The sequence below is a fragment of the Rhea pennata genome, chromosome 4, assembly GCF_028389875.1.
Source record: "Rhea pennata isolate bPtePen1 chromosome 4, bPtePen1.pri, whole genome shotgun sequence".
Lineage (NCBI taxonomy): Eukaryota > Metazoa > Chordata > Aves > Rheiformes > Rheidae > Rhea > Rhea pennata.
In genome coordinates this window covers 16,439,127-16,453,774 of record NC_084666.1, presented here as the reverse complement: position 1 = coordinate 16,453,774, position 14,648 = coordinate 16,439,127, and the positions used below count along the sequence as shown (strand labels likewise).

General features: G+C 38.9%; 1 protein-coding gene across 7 annotated transcripts in view; it reads right to left on the bottom strand.

Annotated features, from left to right (window-relative positions):
* Positions 1–14,648, bottom strand: part of LOC134140345 (complement C1q tumor necrosis factor-related protein 7) — a 124,667-nt gene that overhangs the window by 31,720 nt on the left and 78,299 nt on the right. For 6 of the 7 annotated variants that reach the window (XM_062575353.1, XM_062575347.1, XM_062575346.1 and 3 more), the window contains 7 exons: positions 14,297–14,506; positions 8,621–8,727; positions 5,342–5,482; positions 4,731–4,887; positions 2,499–2,734; positions 1,379–1,556; positions 87–243 (listed from right to left, as the gene is read on the bottom strand). In XM_062575353.1, the coding sequence (XP_062431337.1) occupies positions 87–243; positions 1,379–1,556; positions 2,499–2,734; positions 4,731–4,887; positions 5,342–5,482; positions 8,621–8,727; positions 14,297–14,506 (1,186 nt within the window). The remainder of the gene's footprint in view (positions 1–86; positions 244–1,378; positions 1,557–2,498; positions 2,735–4,730; positions 4,888–5,341; positions 5,483–8,620; positions 8,728–14,296; positions 14,507–14,648) is intronic. The other variant, XM_062575351.1, reaches the window with a different exon arrangement.

The following is a 14,648-nucleotide window of genomic DNA, read 5'->3' as shown; positions in this document are numbered from 1 at the left end:
CTTAGACTAGCCTGTTACTTTCACATGTTTTTAGCAAAAAAGAGAAACACCGAAGCACTGAACTGAGAAACATTCAGAGATCCTACCACTCCCAACTCCTTCGTGGTCCAACATCACACGCTGATTGCTGCTAAATTCTATTTCTTCAATAGGAGCACTGCCTGTCAGAACTGTAGTCTCAGGGATAGGTATGAATACTTCAGCCAATAAGGTAGTGCTGCTGATGCCCACTGTTTCATATATCTACAAGATTCAGTCACAAAATAGTAAAAAAATTTATTCTTCACAATAAGAAATGGAAAGCATATTTTAGGATGTACAGACAGAAGGTTGTATCATGACTGAAGTGTAAAATAACTCAGATTTAAGATTAAAACAACTGTATCCGTTTACATTTCAAAATATATAATTAGCAGACATTTCAGTTACCAAGAACTATCTCAGTCTGAATTCTTTTAAAAAAGTATATCCACATCTTTCTAATGCACGTAACAGTATAAAAACCTTAGGCTTTAATGAGTATCACCATAAAATATGCAACTGCTCACCAACGTGCTTGTGACAGTCACTGGCAACAGGTGAAGATGCTGCAGGGATTTTGTTTCAGTAATCTCATTTTACAGCCTTACTGTAAAATGGTAGGGTGCACCGCCCCATTCTCAGTATTGCAGGCTGTTTCCCTCATTCTTGGCTGGTTTTACAGAGTAGTTTGAATACAGGTCAGCACAAGGGCCTTTTCTCCTCCTATTCCCCATTCACAGGTTTTTAATCCAACTGGATAAGAAATGTCAGCAAACACTCAACAGACTGCAACAGCACTGTTGTTCATCTCTTTCCATTTGTGTAATGCACAGGAGAGGGGAATACACCTTTCTCTGAACTACCAGTGATGAAATACCTAACAGGACTGTGTATCCCTCTTAAAAAAAAAAAAAAAAAAAAAAAAAAAAAAAAAAGCATTCTATTGGCTCTGTAATGAGTTCATTCACTCACATCACTCAGTCATTAATTCAAATTTAGAGTGATTTTTTTATTTTCAACTTAAATGCACTGAACTTGATCAACAGTGCAGTAACTGAGATTACTAGCAGTAACTATTTTTTTCCACGAATGTTACAATGATTTTACTGTGTGGACATGACTGATTTCGAGAACAGTGTTGTGGCAAATTTATTTTATCTACAATATAAATCACAGATTTTCTAAAATTAAGAGGCCACCCCATGAACATATTTAATGATACACTTTGATTACTTAATAATTTTCCCCATATTTAACCAGAATTTATTAATTCAAAACAGTACCATGAAACAAAACCAAGCATTTCAAGGGGCATCATCTTTCATATTAAAACTTACTGTGATTAATCATTATCTACCTGCAGCTTCAAACTCTCTGGCCAATTGAATATTTGTAAACTGAAAATCTGTCCAAAGTGAACTCTGAAGTCTGAACTTATTGGTCGGGTAACAGTCCTTGATACTTCTTTGGAATTGAAAAGGACTTTTATAAATGATGAGCGTTTCTTCACATCTTCTCGTCGCAAAACCTCTGCCCTATAAATATGTCAAACAAGCTGTCATATCATTTTTAATAAGTTTTACTCTTTTGTTATTTTTAAATGAGATACCAATACCTCAAAGAGAACAAAAGTCAAATAGAGATGTTACTCTTCTCAGAATTGTCTTTACACAGCAGTGACTTAAGAACTATTATTTAACAGTTGTTCTTCTCATGAATGAAAAGTCATTTAAAAAAGAAAAGTGTAAAATTTTAGATTTAGTGTCAGAGACACTTCCATTTAAAGAAGTTATCTAAGGGAAAAAAATTATTTCTAATCCCTTCTCTCAAAAGCACAACGACAAACATCAAATTCAGTTAAAATTCTGGAATTTTCAGTCAGTGCAGGTACAATAGCCAAAAAAAAAAAAAAATCTTTGATGAGGCTATTTGCTGAATCAATATGATAAGGAACAGTTTTTAAAATGACTGAAACCTTCCAGATATGTTACATTGCGTGTGTAAATGTGGTAACACAAACAGCTACATTCCTTATTTATTTTATGCACACTGAAATCTCTGGTTATCTACGTGATTTCTCTGTTTTTCCTTTCTTTGTTGATTATACCAGAGACCTAGTGTAAAGGACTAGCTACTGAGAGTGCTATTGCCAGAAGCGAGGTAGACTCTATCCAGAAAACAATTTCTTTACGTATACCACTATTCTAGGCAGATGCTCAGGGAAATCAGAAGGTTTAAAGGGAGTCTGTAGACACTCATCCTCCAAGCCCAACACAAACAAGTTATATGCGACTCAAAAAGATTTAAAATACATCATCTTCGGAAACAGAAGCTTAACATTCCAATCACAACATTAAACAGAATGACTAGCACAGACTTTTGAAGTTGTATAAAACAAATAAACAAATAAATAAAAGAAGATGAAGATGGATGTATGTATCACAGTAAACTATTTTGCAGGCCAATATATATCTTACCGAGGACAAAGCTCACTTGGTGTTATGCTTCCTGACAGGACTAACTCAGGAACTAAAATAGGCTCTCCAGGTTTCCTTCTGATGTTGTCAGTTTTTTCTCTGACTTGTTGCTCTATTTCCAGGCTATCAACCATTTTTGGTGGGATAGGTTTTACTGGTTCCTCACCAAGATCACAATCATCTACTGATTCTTCTTCTTCTTGAAGATCTTTTTTCTTCTTTTTCTTCTTGGACTTCTGCACATAAAAATAATAGTGTTCTACCTGAACTTCTTTTAACCAGTATAGCTTTTTCTCTTGTCTGAAGTGACTCGCAAGTAAGGAACATTGTATGAGAAAAGACTGTAATTTTAAAATCACCACACACAGAAAGATTTCTCTCATTTTACAGTCCTGCTTCACAGGTTTGCAATTCAGTAATTCATTCCATGGATAGCTTTCAAAAATACGACGTGCAAAAAAGTTTGTTTAAACATCCCAAAAAATTTACAAAATTGTGTTTCTTGAATGTTCTGGCTAGCAATTGACTTTTAATTTAGCTTGAGTTACTCTAGTTATTGCATTAGGATTGAAGGAAGGTTACTCAGTCAGCAGCCAAAGTTCTTCGACGTGCACAGTCTGTATACACTGACAGAGTGAATCCACATGTGTCACAGACTTTGGAATGTTTGGAAGCATTTTAGTCTAGTAGCATCTTTAGCACACGTAGAATGATCTCCTCCCTTTCTCTATGCTGGAAAGGCAAATAAAAAAAAGCAGAGGCATAGCATGCCTTTCAGTTTCTCTTAACCTAGAGAACTCCAATGTTCATATATGCTCAGCTTTAGACACTTGCAAGAAAGGTCCTCCTCCCACTGTCATACAGATTGCATGGATATACAACTTACTTGGTGCCCACTGTGTGACTTAAAACTCCATAGGCAAAACAGAAGGAGGTAAGGGAAGGACATATAATTTTTCTGTCTCAAGTATTTAGTGAAAAAATATGTTCACTTGTTTTTATTAAGCCAAGAAAAGAAGGATATTTGTTACTATTTTTGGTAATGGATTTCTTTTTTAAATTATCTAGTCTCTTCTTACTCTACTGTATTCCTCACATTCCTATAATCTGGGCTAGTAAAACATTAATAGCAGTAAATAACCAACAATATATTTTGAGTAAAATAAAGCAAAGTACTTCTGAGCATGGAACGAAGGTGTGTGCACTGTGTTTCATGTTAAAAGAACAATCACAAACAGTCTTAGTTTGTGACCAACAGAACAGAAAAATGCTGAGAGTAGAAGCTTCGGCAGAAACCACACACCACTGCATTTGTGAACATACACAGGCTAGAGTTAGAACTGGTGCCATTAGCAACAGTACCCAAAATTATCTGCTTTCGTTTTAAGGATTCCATTCATTCTTCATCTCATCCTACAAATCGACTGACATGCTATCACTGTGTCATGTGCCCACTAGCGGTCTGATAACAAGCATTTCCAATATCTGCAGGGCAATCTTCCCCTCAAACATTCTAAGTGTCTTCCATGGATCCTGCATATACCTGAGGAAAGTACAATCATCGGTACCATGAGGTATGCAGTACATTGCCACAGAACTATGAAAGCAACAGTCTGATATTTTCACTGGCACTGCCATGGATTTTATTTCAAATATCCTCCTGCTGCAATGTTTTGTTCCAGCTCCTGTGTGTCAATATCTCTTGAAGCATAATTGAGACCTTAAATGCAGTATAGACAAGTACTAATAAAGTCTTTCAGAGGTAAAAGGCTGGTATATTAATTGTCTTTTTCAGTTTTGAGACATTCCTCAATAAAAACTTACAGGAGATGACACTGACTGACTGTTCATTAGAAACATCTCACACTATTTGGCTTCACAGCTCACAAAGCAAGCAAGTTTTAGCCATATGTTCTTCCTTTCATAAGGACATGAATTTCACATGAATGCAGCAAACTAATTTAATTTAAATAAAAAAAATGGTAAGGTGCTGAAAACCAATGTCAAGGAGGCAACTACTCCACAAAAGCCTACAACAATGTAATGTTTCAATTAGTAATTAATTCACTAACAAATTCTAAGTAAATAGAATGTATTCAAAGAAATATAAGTAAATAAAAGCATGTATGCATGACCATCCTGATATTTATGTTATTTCTATACTAGTAAAACCAAGTCTTAAGACATTTAGTAATAAGGTAATTTTTGTAGAATTTAATGATTTATACAGACCTGTGCTTTCTTCCAAGATTTCCACTCTTGTAGCTCAGTTTTATATTCCTCCATTTTCTTTTCATATTCTTCCCTATGTTCTTCTAATAATTCATTTATCTCATCCTGAATTTCTGCTTCATATGCTTTTTCATCTAATCTCTGATCAACCTCTTCCCTTCAAAACAATTATATGAACATGCTGCATGAACTAACATAAAAAGGTTTGCAATTAAGCTTATAACATGTAACTTAAGTCTCTTCCTCATTGAGCTAATTTCATCATACCCAAAGCATGTTCTGTGGAAAATAGCGCAGATAGAGCTAATAGAGCTGACAGCACATAGCTACCACCCAGAATGAATGTAATGATTTTTTTCTTTACTCATTATCCTTTAGAAGTTTCTATTACAGTAATTACAGTTTCTATTACAGTAATTACTTGTTATTTTAACCTTCCTTCCTCCCTCAAAATCAAAAAGAACAGTGGCAGGCTCAACTAGTGCCAGATACTAGTCAAATCTTTTATCTTTGCACCCTTCACATTGGAATTATGAGTTCCTAGATTTGACTAGTGTCATTAAAACTCCACTGTTGGCAAATGGTGTATGAAAAATGTTATCAAAACATACTTTCTCAGATAAAGTTTCATTGATGTGTTAGTAAACTTCTGAAAGTCACGGAGGGATTTCATTTCTTTCCAAACTTTTATAATGGTCTTAAGCAATGTTCTATCTTTCTCTTGTTCAGCATCACGAAGTCTTCTTGTTTGCCTAGAAATATATAAACATATACACGAAATCAGAGCTGTATAACTCAGAAGAATAATAGTGAAAATTTGAAATAATGAAAGATAATAATGCGCTTTTCAATTTGATTGATGGTTGAAGAGGATTAAATTCAAGGAGCATAAAACTCAAGAGTGAAAATGACAGGGCTTAGTTTCCTTTAGTATCTGTACTTTAGTCTCACATTTTGGATAAGCCAACTTCAATTACAGATCGTTCCCTAGAGAGCTCAAATTTTCTGAAACACTTGGTACAGCTGTACATCATTAAAAACATTTTAAAAGTCAATGCATGCAAACAGCAGCCCAGGAAACCTACACTGCTGCTATTAAGTAATCCTTATTAACAACCATATTATTAAATCTGTTTTAAAATTAGCATGCTCCTAGTTCCAGTTCAAAAAAAAAAAAAAAAAGCTATAAAGTAATGTAAATCATTTCACAACCCTACAAGATTCCAAACGCGAACAAAATTAACAGTGCTTTTTCTTGGCTTCATATTTTCTTGGCTAACCATATGAAATGGTTATTTCGTATGTGGAACCTGCTAATCTCTATGTAAGAGAGATACTCATTAGTACTTTCAATCACCAACACACATTTGTAAATGACATAAATGACACTGCAGCACAAGTATGGGCTTCTTTTAGTACCATCTTGGTAGCTAAACATGTCTGACAAAAATAATATGATTAAAAATGAGGTAATCTGAAATATAATTACTTGTAATATTCAAAGAACATGAAAGAGAAGAAGGTTGAATCAGAGCTCAGAGAAGAAATACTTCCTATACTATTTATAAGCACAAGTAAAGTTAGTAAAAACAAAGACTAAATACAGACTTTCAAAAAAGTAAGATGAGTAACTTCACTGCTTTATTAGCTAGTAGTTTGAATATTATTTACCCACAAAGCCATACATCTACCCATAAATCTTTTCCTCTTTGTCTACCAGAGAAAGGTAGAAGACTACAGACAGGTATAGGTCAGCAGTAACTCTTATTTAATGTATTCTATTTGGAGGCAAGACCTGAAAACTTGAGAGAACCATCTCTGATAAAATGTATCAGCCACAAGAGCCCCACATCTGCAGTCCACAGCATGTATTGGCTTCCTCTTCAGCAAGTGAGGACAATAGTGCAGGAACTGCTAATTTTCAAAAGTCTTCTGCATTCATATGTCATTCCTCTCTCAGACTGATGAAAAACTACAGCTCTGTTGTACAGGCTGCAAAGAGTACACAGCTACTGTGTTGCTGAAGGTAGGAGGAAATAATGAGAAAGGTGATTTTCCATGCTATGCTTTTTCACATTTATAATTCCTTGTGAGTGTGCTACATTCACCATGAGGGGAGTTCAATGTTAAAAGAGGGAGAAGGTAGTCAGATGCTCTTACCAACACAGTACTCCAAGTTAGAATTGGACATCATGGCAATAAAAACTCCTGAGCCTATCTGAGCCCCATAAGCATAACAGTTTCCAAAAACAGAGTTGGATTCAAAAAGAATTACAGACATGAAAAGCCCTAGAGCAATTCCAGCCAAATTCATCTCACATTACTTATGCAACACTGATCTCATGGATTTCAGCTGAGTTTCTCCTGATTCATAAAGGTGTGACACTAAACTAAAGCACTCAAGATCTAGAAAAACACTTTAGACATCCAGAAGGAATATTTTATCTAATTGAAGTTAACTATAAAGCAAATCTCAGAGCTGGTGCCAAAAATCTAAGAAATTCCCTCTCACGGCGAACTTTCTCATTACTAAATCTCATGCCTCCTCTGACGAGAGCTCCTGTATCTTAGGCACTGCATGGTAATGGTGCATCTGCTGCTCCTAATCCTCCAGCAGACGTGTTAAAACAATACACAGAATTGCTAACCATACAAAAAGCTACTCCTTTATGCAAGATAGTCTTTGGCACCTGAATAGCTTTGGGATGTGAATCCCAGGTTCACAGAAACATCTGACATGTCAGTAGACAAATTTAGGAAAGACAATGAATTTCAAGCATTCTTCTCTCTTTTGCGTCCCCTGTGAATTACTCAGGTGCCTTCACTCTTAAAAGCGTGACCTTCTGTGAACAGCATTTTACATGGCCATTGCTTTGGCCATTGACAGCTCACAGCAAGCCAGTCCTTCACCACAGATACTATATAATACACTAGCATACCTGAAGGATGAAAGTCTGAAGAAGTAATTCTCAAACTAAGAGTGGCTAGTGGATGTGCAAGTGTAAACTGATGCAGATTCTAAGACTGAAAGCGAAATTATGAGAAAAAAATTTGGAATTGTTATACTATTATAGAGATTATTCACATAAGCCCCTATTTCAGTTCAAAGTTCTATTTAATGCAATCTTTAAATGCAATACAGTATTACACACCTTTGGATTTTGATAAATTATTTTTACTAAGTATCTACTACTTAAATGGCTGTTCACCATGCATCTCTAAAACAACTTTTTATCGTACTGCTTACACTTACAGTTAAACATTGTCTATCTGCCAAAACTAATAAGTTTTGCTACCAAGCCAAAAGACTGGAATATGCTTTTACTATCCATTTACTGTCCAAGAACAATAAATGTAACCTTGTAAAACAGAATTCTTCCATTTCATATATATCACAACGCTTGTAAAAGCATGATCAACTGAAGGACTGGAAAGTGAGTCAAGAACTCTGTTTTGATGCCAATGTCTTGTGTAACAAGCAAAGGGAGGAAGGGAAAAATTAACTTTTCTGTCTCTTCAAAAAATTATGTCACTCATTGCTGTGTGAGCTTTAGGCTTTCTAGTGATGTTTACTCAAACTTCGGTTTAATTTTATTTTAATTGTGCAAAATGCAGCAAATAATTACTAAGTAATCAATAAGTAACCAAATTAACCACTTCTGCAATAGGACTTCTGCCTAAGTTGTATTTTCTTTATAGTATTTTACTCAACTTACAAGTAAGAATTCTTAAGCCCTCAAAATTCTACTTGAATGGATGTTTTGCAGTTACAACTAGAACTATTTACAACTAAATTTTAAAGTCTGGTATGAATTTACATTCCATGTCAGCACAGAAAGGAAAAAAGAACACAGTTTTTAAAAGTAGTGATTTAATGAATCTGAACTTACCTGATTTCAATTTTGTATTCAGCTATGCTCTGTTGTGCTACAGGTTTAGAAACAGCAGCATCACCACCATCTATACTATGTTGCACAGCATTCCTCAAAGCATGAAGCTTAAATGAACAAACAGTTAATAGATAAACAATTAATAGATACTAGTAATACATACCATGCTCCATAAATGTGACCAAACAATTAATAGATGGTCACATTTATGGAGCATAGTACGTATTCCACCTTGACATGAACAGGACACTTACATAGTAACAGAAAACATTAATTATCTTGGTTTTATAATTACAGGGTTATGGTTTTGCCAAGTCTGTGTGAGTCTTGCTGATTCTTTTTAAGATTAAATTGTAATGTGAACCCCCAGATATGTGAAGGAAGCTTACCGACTTAGTTCACTGTGATGGACCTGAACAAGGGGCCAGGACTGACACAGGCATTATTCAGAAAGCTGCACAATCAAAGAGTGTAAATAGGGAGTCTGCAAAAAAACTTCTATAAAAGGCAAGACCAAAAATGGTTGCTGAAGGTAACCTCAGAAAAACAGAAGACACAAGAAAAATGACGGGATTTGACAAGTCAGCCAGCAAGAAGCTACGCATCTGCAAGGAAACATGCAAGTGTAACATATCAGATGTTACAAGTTGGGGAAAGAAGGTCTAATGACATGACAGAACTGAGAATAATAGTAGTGTTCAAATGTACTTCTAGATCCAGAAGGGTGGAGACAAGAAGCTGCGCATTCAACTAGGATCTGGAGATATCCATCAAATGAGAGTACTTGGAAGACAGATAGCTACAACAGGAAAATGCAAAAAAGTGCATAGATGTGAAGACAAGAGAATGGAAAGGACTGGCAAGGCAAAGGGAGCAAGATCACCACTACAACAGGAACTAATATTTGCATAAAAGACTTCAAAACAAATTTTGAAAGAAAAAAAAATCACTGAATACATGGAAAGCCGTTAGTATAACCTGGGGAACAGACAGTCTGTTTTGTAAGAGGAGATAGAAAAGTCAGTTTCTTTATTCTGACAATATGAAGACTAAAAGGAGATGAGATGTATTCTAAGAGAGAAAGAGCAAATATCACTGGAGGTGGATGAGGAGGAGTGCCTTGAGGAAGGAAAAAAAAAAAAGGTGTTTATGCTAAAGAACAATCTGGGCATTAAAAATAACTGTTAGAGGACAGTGGTTTTAAAACTGCTTCTCAATAGCAGTATTGTGGCTAAAAAAATAGCAAAATGAGTTTATAAAAATTATATTATGTAACTGTCTACAGTACATAGTAAGTACTGTGGAAATACTCAGGAAATCCCTTCCAAACCAAGGTTCCTATGGAAAGAGGTCTGGAGAACCCAAATGTCCCATTCCCTCTATTTCATGGAAAACTAAAGACAATCTTTTAAATCTCAGATCATGTTAAGTATACCAACAAATTATTTTGAGACACTGTATGAAATATCTGTCTAGCAACAGGGTTTTGGTTTCTACAATCATGGGACATTGTTTGAAGGTCAGCAACTGGTGGGGAGAGATGGGATTCACCTCACCAAGCGAGGCACACGTGTCTTTGCCAACAGGCTGGTCAGCCTGGTAAAGAGGGCTTTAAACTAGGCAAGAAGGGGGAAGGAGAGAGTCATAGAGAGAGGGTAGTCAGAAGAACACAACCCAGGTTGGGGGGCCTCCAACAGCTGCATGCAGCTGTGGATGTGTGTTTGGGAAATGGCTACAGGGGGACCCCCCTACGCCCTTCCTGGGAAACCTGCATGTATGACTACCTCTTTGAAGCCTGTACACTGATGCACACAGCATGGAGAACAAACAGAAGGAGTTGGAGATCTGTGTGTGATCGCAAGGCCATGATCTCACTGCAATTACAGAGACATGGTGGGATAGCTCACATGACTGGAACACTATCATGGATGGCTATGTGCTTTTTAGGAAAGACAGGCCACGAAGGTGAGGCGGTGGAGTTGCTCTTTAGGTGAGAGAGCAACTGCAATGCATCGAGCTCTGCCTAGGGGTGGAGGAGGAGGCAGTCAAGAGCTTATGGGTGAAGATCAAAGGGCAGGCTAGCATGGGGGACACTGTTGCGGGTGTCTACTACAGACCACCTGACCAGGAAGAGAAAGTTGATGAGGCCTTCTGTAGACAGCTGGAAGCAGCCTCACAATCACAGGCCCTGGTTCTCATGGGGGACTTCAGCCACCTTGACATCTGCTGGAAGGAGAACACAGCAAGGCACAAACAGTCCAGGAGGCTCCTGCAATGCATCAGTGATAACTTCTTGTCACAACCGGTGGAGGAGCCTATGAGGAAGGCTGTCCTGCTGGACCTTGTCCTAACCAACAGAGAGGGACTGAGTGGAGATGTGAAGGTTGGAGGCAGCCTTAGCTGCCTCTCTGCACCATGAGATGGTGGAGTTCAGGATCCTGCAGGAAAGAACTAAGGCAACAAGCAGGACTGCAACCCTGGACTTCAGGAGAGCAGACTTTAGGCTCTCCAGAGACCTACTTGGAGGAATCCCACGTGTTAAGGTCCTAGAAGGAAGAGGGGGCAGTCCAAGAGAGCTGACTAGTATTCAAAAATCACTTCCTCCAAGCTCAAGAGTGGGGCATCCCTATGAATAAGAAGTGCAGCAAAGGGGGCAGGAGACCTGCATGGGTGAGCAAGGAGCTCCTGGCCAAATTCAGACAGAAGAAGAAAGTACACAGAATGTGGAAGAGGGGACAGGCTGCTTGGGAGAATTATAGGAATGCAGTCAGAGTAGGTAGAGATGCTGAGAGGAAGGCTAAGTTCCAGTTGGAATTGAGTCTGGCAAGGGATGTCAAGGACAACAGGAAGGGCTTCTTCAAATATATCAGCAGCAAAAAGAGGACTCAGGAAAATGTGGACCTGCTGCTGAATGGGGCAGGGGCCCTTGTGACAAAGGCTACAGAGAAGGCAGAATTACTGAATGCCTTCTTTGCTTCAGTCTTCACTACTAAGGGCGGCCCTCAGGAATCCTGTAGCCTGGACGTGAAGGAGAAAGTACGGAGAAGGGAAGACTTTCCTTTGGTTGAGGAGGATAGGATTAGAGACCTTCTGGGCAGGCTAGACATCCACAAATCCATGGGCCCGGATGGGATGCACCCAGGGGTACTGAGGGAGCTGGCGGATGTTGTTGCTAGGCTGCTCTCCATCATCTTTGAAAGGTCTTGGAGAACTGGAAAGGTGCCTGAGGACTGGAAGAAAGCCAGTGTCACTCCAGTCTTCAGGAAGGGCAAGGAGGAGGACCCAGGCAACTATAGGCCAGTCAGCTTCACCTCCATCCCTGGAAAAGTGATGGAACAGTTCATTCTGGATGTCATCTCCAGACATATGGAGGGAAAGAAGGTGATCAGGAGTAGCCAGCCTGGATTCACCAAGGGGAAATCCTGCTTAACCAATCTGACTGCCTTCTATGATGGAATGACTGGCTGGGTAGATGAGAGCAGAGCAGTGGACGTTGTGTACCACATACCTTGACTTCAACAAGGCTTTTGACACTGTCTCCCAGAACAGCCTCCTAGAGAAGCTCAGGAAGTGTGGGTTAGACAAGTGGACAGTGAGGTGGATTGAGAACTGGCTGAAAGGCAGAGCTCAGAGGGTCATCACTGGTGGCGTGGAGTCTAGTTGGAGGCCTGTGGCTAGTGGCATCCCCCAGGGCTCAGTACTGGGTCCCATCCTGTTCAACTTCTTCATCAGTGACCTGGATGAGGGGACAGAGTGCCTCCTCAGCAAGTTTGTGGAGGATACCAAGCTGGGAGAAGGGGCTGACACACCCGAGGGCTGTGCTGCCATTCAGAGAGACCTGGAGAGGCTGGAGAGTTGGGCAGAGAGGAACCTCCTGAGGTTCAACAAGGGCAAGTTCAGAGCCCTGCACCTCGGGGAAAAATAACCCTAGGCACCAGTGCGAGCTGGGGGCAGACCCTGTGGAGAGCAGCTCTGCAGAGAAGGACCTGGGAGTGCTGGTGGATGACAGGATGACAAGATGACCATGAGCCAGCAATGTGCCCTTGTGGCCCAGAAGGCCAATGGTCTCCTGGGGTCCATCAGGAAGAGGGCTGCCAGCAGGTCGAGGGAGGTGATCCTGCCCCTCTACTCAGCCCTGGGGAGGCCTCATCTCAAGTCCTGTATCCAGTTCTGGACTCCCCAGCCCAAGAGGGACATGGAGCTACTGCAGAGAGTCCAGCGTAGGGCTACGAAGATGATCAGAGGGCTGGAGCATCTGCCCTAAGAGGAACGGCTGCAAGAGCTGGGCCTCTTCAGCCTGGGGAAGAGAAGACTGAGGGGGGATCTTATCAATGCGTGCAAGTACCTGAAGGGAGGGTGTCAAGGGGATGGGGCCAAACTCTTTTCAGTTGTCCCATGTGACAGGACAAGAGGTAATGGGCAGAAACTGAAGCACAGGAAGTTCCATCTGAACATGAGGGGGAATTTCTTCATTGAGAGTGTGATGGAGCACTGGAACAGGTTGCCCAGAGAGGTGGTGGAGTCTCCTTCTCTGGAGATCTTCGAGGCCCACCTGGATACCACCCTGTCTACCATGCTCTAAGTAAACCTGCTGAGCAGGGGGGTTGGACTAGATGATCTCCAGAGGTCCCTTTCAACCTTACCAGTTCTACGAAGAATATAATCAACTTACATACAATGATTACTTTTTCCTTTCTTAATACCCCTGTAAAGCAGAGAATCATCACTACCTGTAATTTATAGAAAAACTGTACTTACGCCTATATATTTAATTAGCAAACTAATTCTTAGCAGATTAGTCCTACTGGACAGAGCTATGCAGTATTTACCACATTATCGTAGTATTTACCTCACAATTCTATCATTACCTGTTCAAATTTCAGATTCCAAAAGCATTTTGAAATGTTTTAAAAACAAACTTGTATCCCCTAATGATAGTATTACCATATTAACCATGTAGAAATTTTCACCATTATTTCCAATTTACAGATGGAGGAGCAGTAATAGCACAAAGAGGGTAAGCAACCTGGCCAAGGTCATCCAGCAAACAGAGCTAAGAACAGAATTTATGTTCAGCCAAGGGTTTTGCTGGTTATATCACAAAACCTCACATAAGACTGACACAGTAAATGTGACAACATTATGGATTTAAAACATGGCATTTCTGTCAAATACATATGCAGAAATGGGTCTTCAGTATTTCTGGATGTTAGCGGAATTAAACTGTTTTCTTTTACTCTTAACTTACAATTGAAACTAAACTTCTTTAACCTCTCTCTATCCTTGAATACTGTCTTTTACTGTCTGCCTGCCAAGAGTCCCTGTACAGAATCCTGTGAAGTGTTTTATCTATAATTCACTGAAAAACACTTTGGGTATTCTGTATAAGGAATATTATATAAGTTTTACCATGTTCTACCAATTATACTTACTTTTACCTCAAAAATCTATGTAGAGTTTCTTTTAAATAGATCAAAGCATTCTCTAATCTTAAAAAGGTAGTTGTGCACTGAACACAGAGCAATACAGTGGAAATTAAATGTTTATCTTCTGGCAAAATACCTCTCATGACATACAATTAGAAATGTCATAGCTATATTTTGAAGACACAAATTTAGTTTTACGTTCAACTGTCACGTCATATCTCAGCACACTATGAGAATGCAATGGAAATACCTTGTCTGTAAGAAGCATGGTAAGATTCTTCTGTTTTCTCGCTAGATATTGATCATATAACTGAGCCAGTTTTGCTGCTAACACATGTTCACGGCTAAAACATGGATGATGAGTAAATATTAATCCAGAAATATCAATATCCAACTGAAATGGTCCCTGAAAATCTCCAGGTTCAACAAGATACTGATTGGTAGCTGTCACTTTTATTGCCTGAAATGAAGAAAAAAAAAAAAAAAAAAAAAAAAAAAAAAAAAGTGATGTGTATTTAGAAGCCTCAAGAAAACTGTCTTGGAAAGAGATCCTATGATGGGGAACAACACATTTAGTATATCGCCTATATCTAACTCTTGAG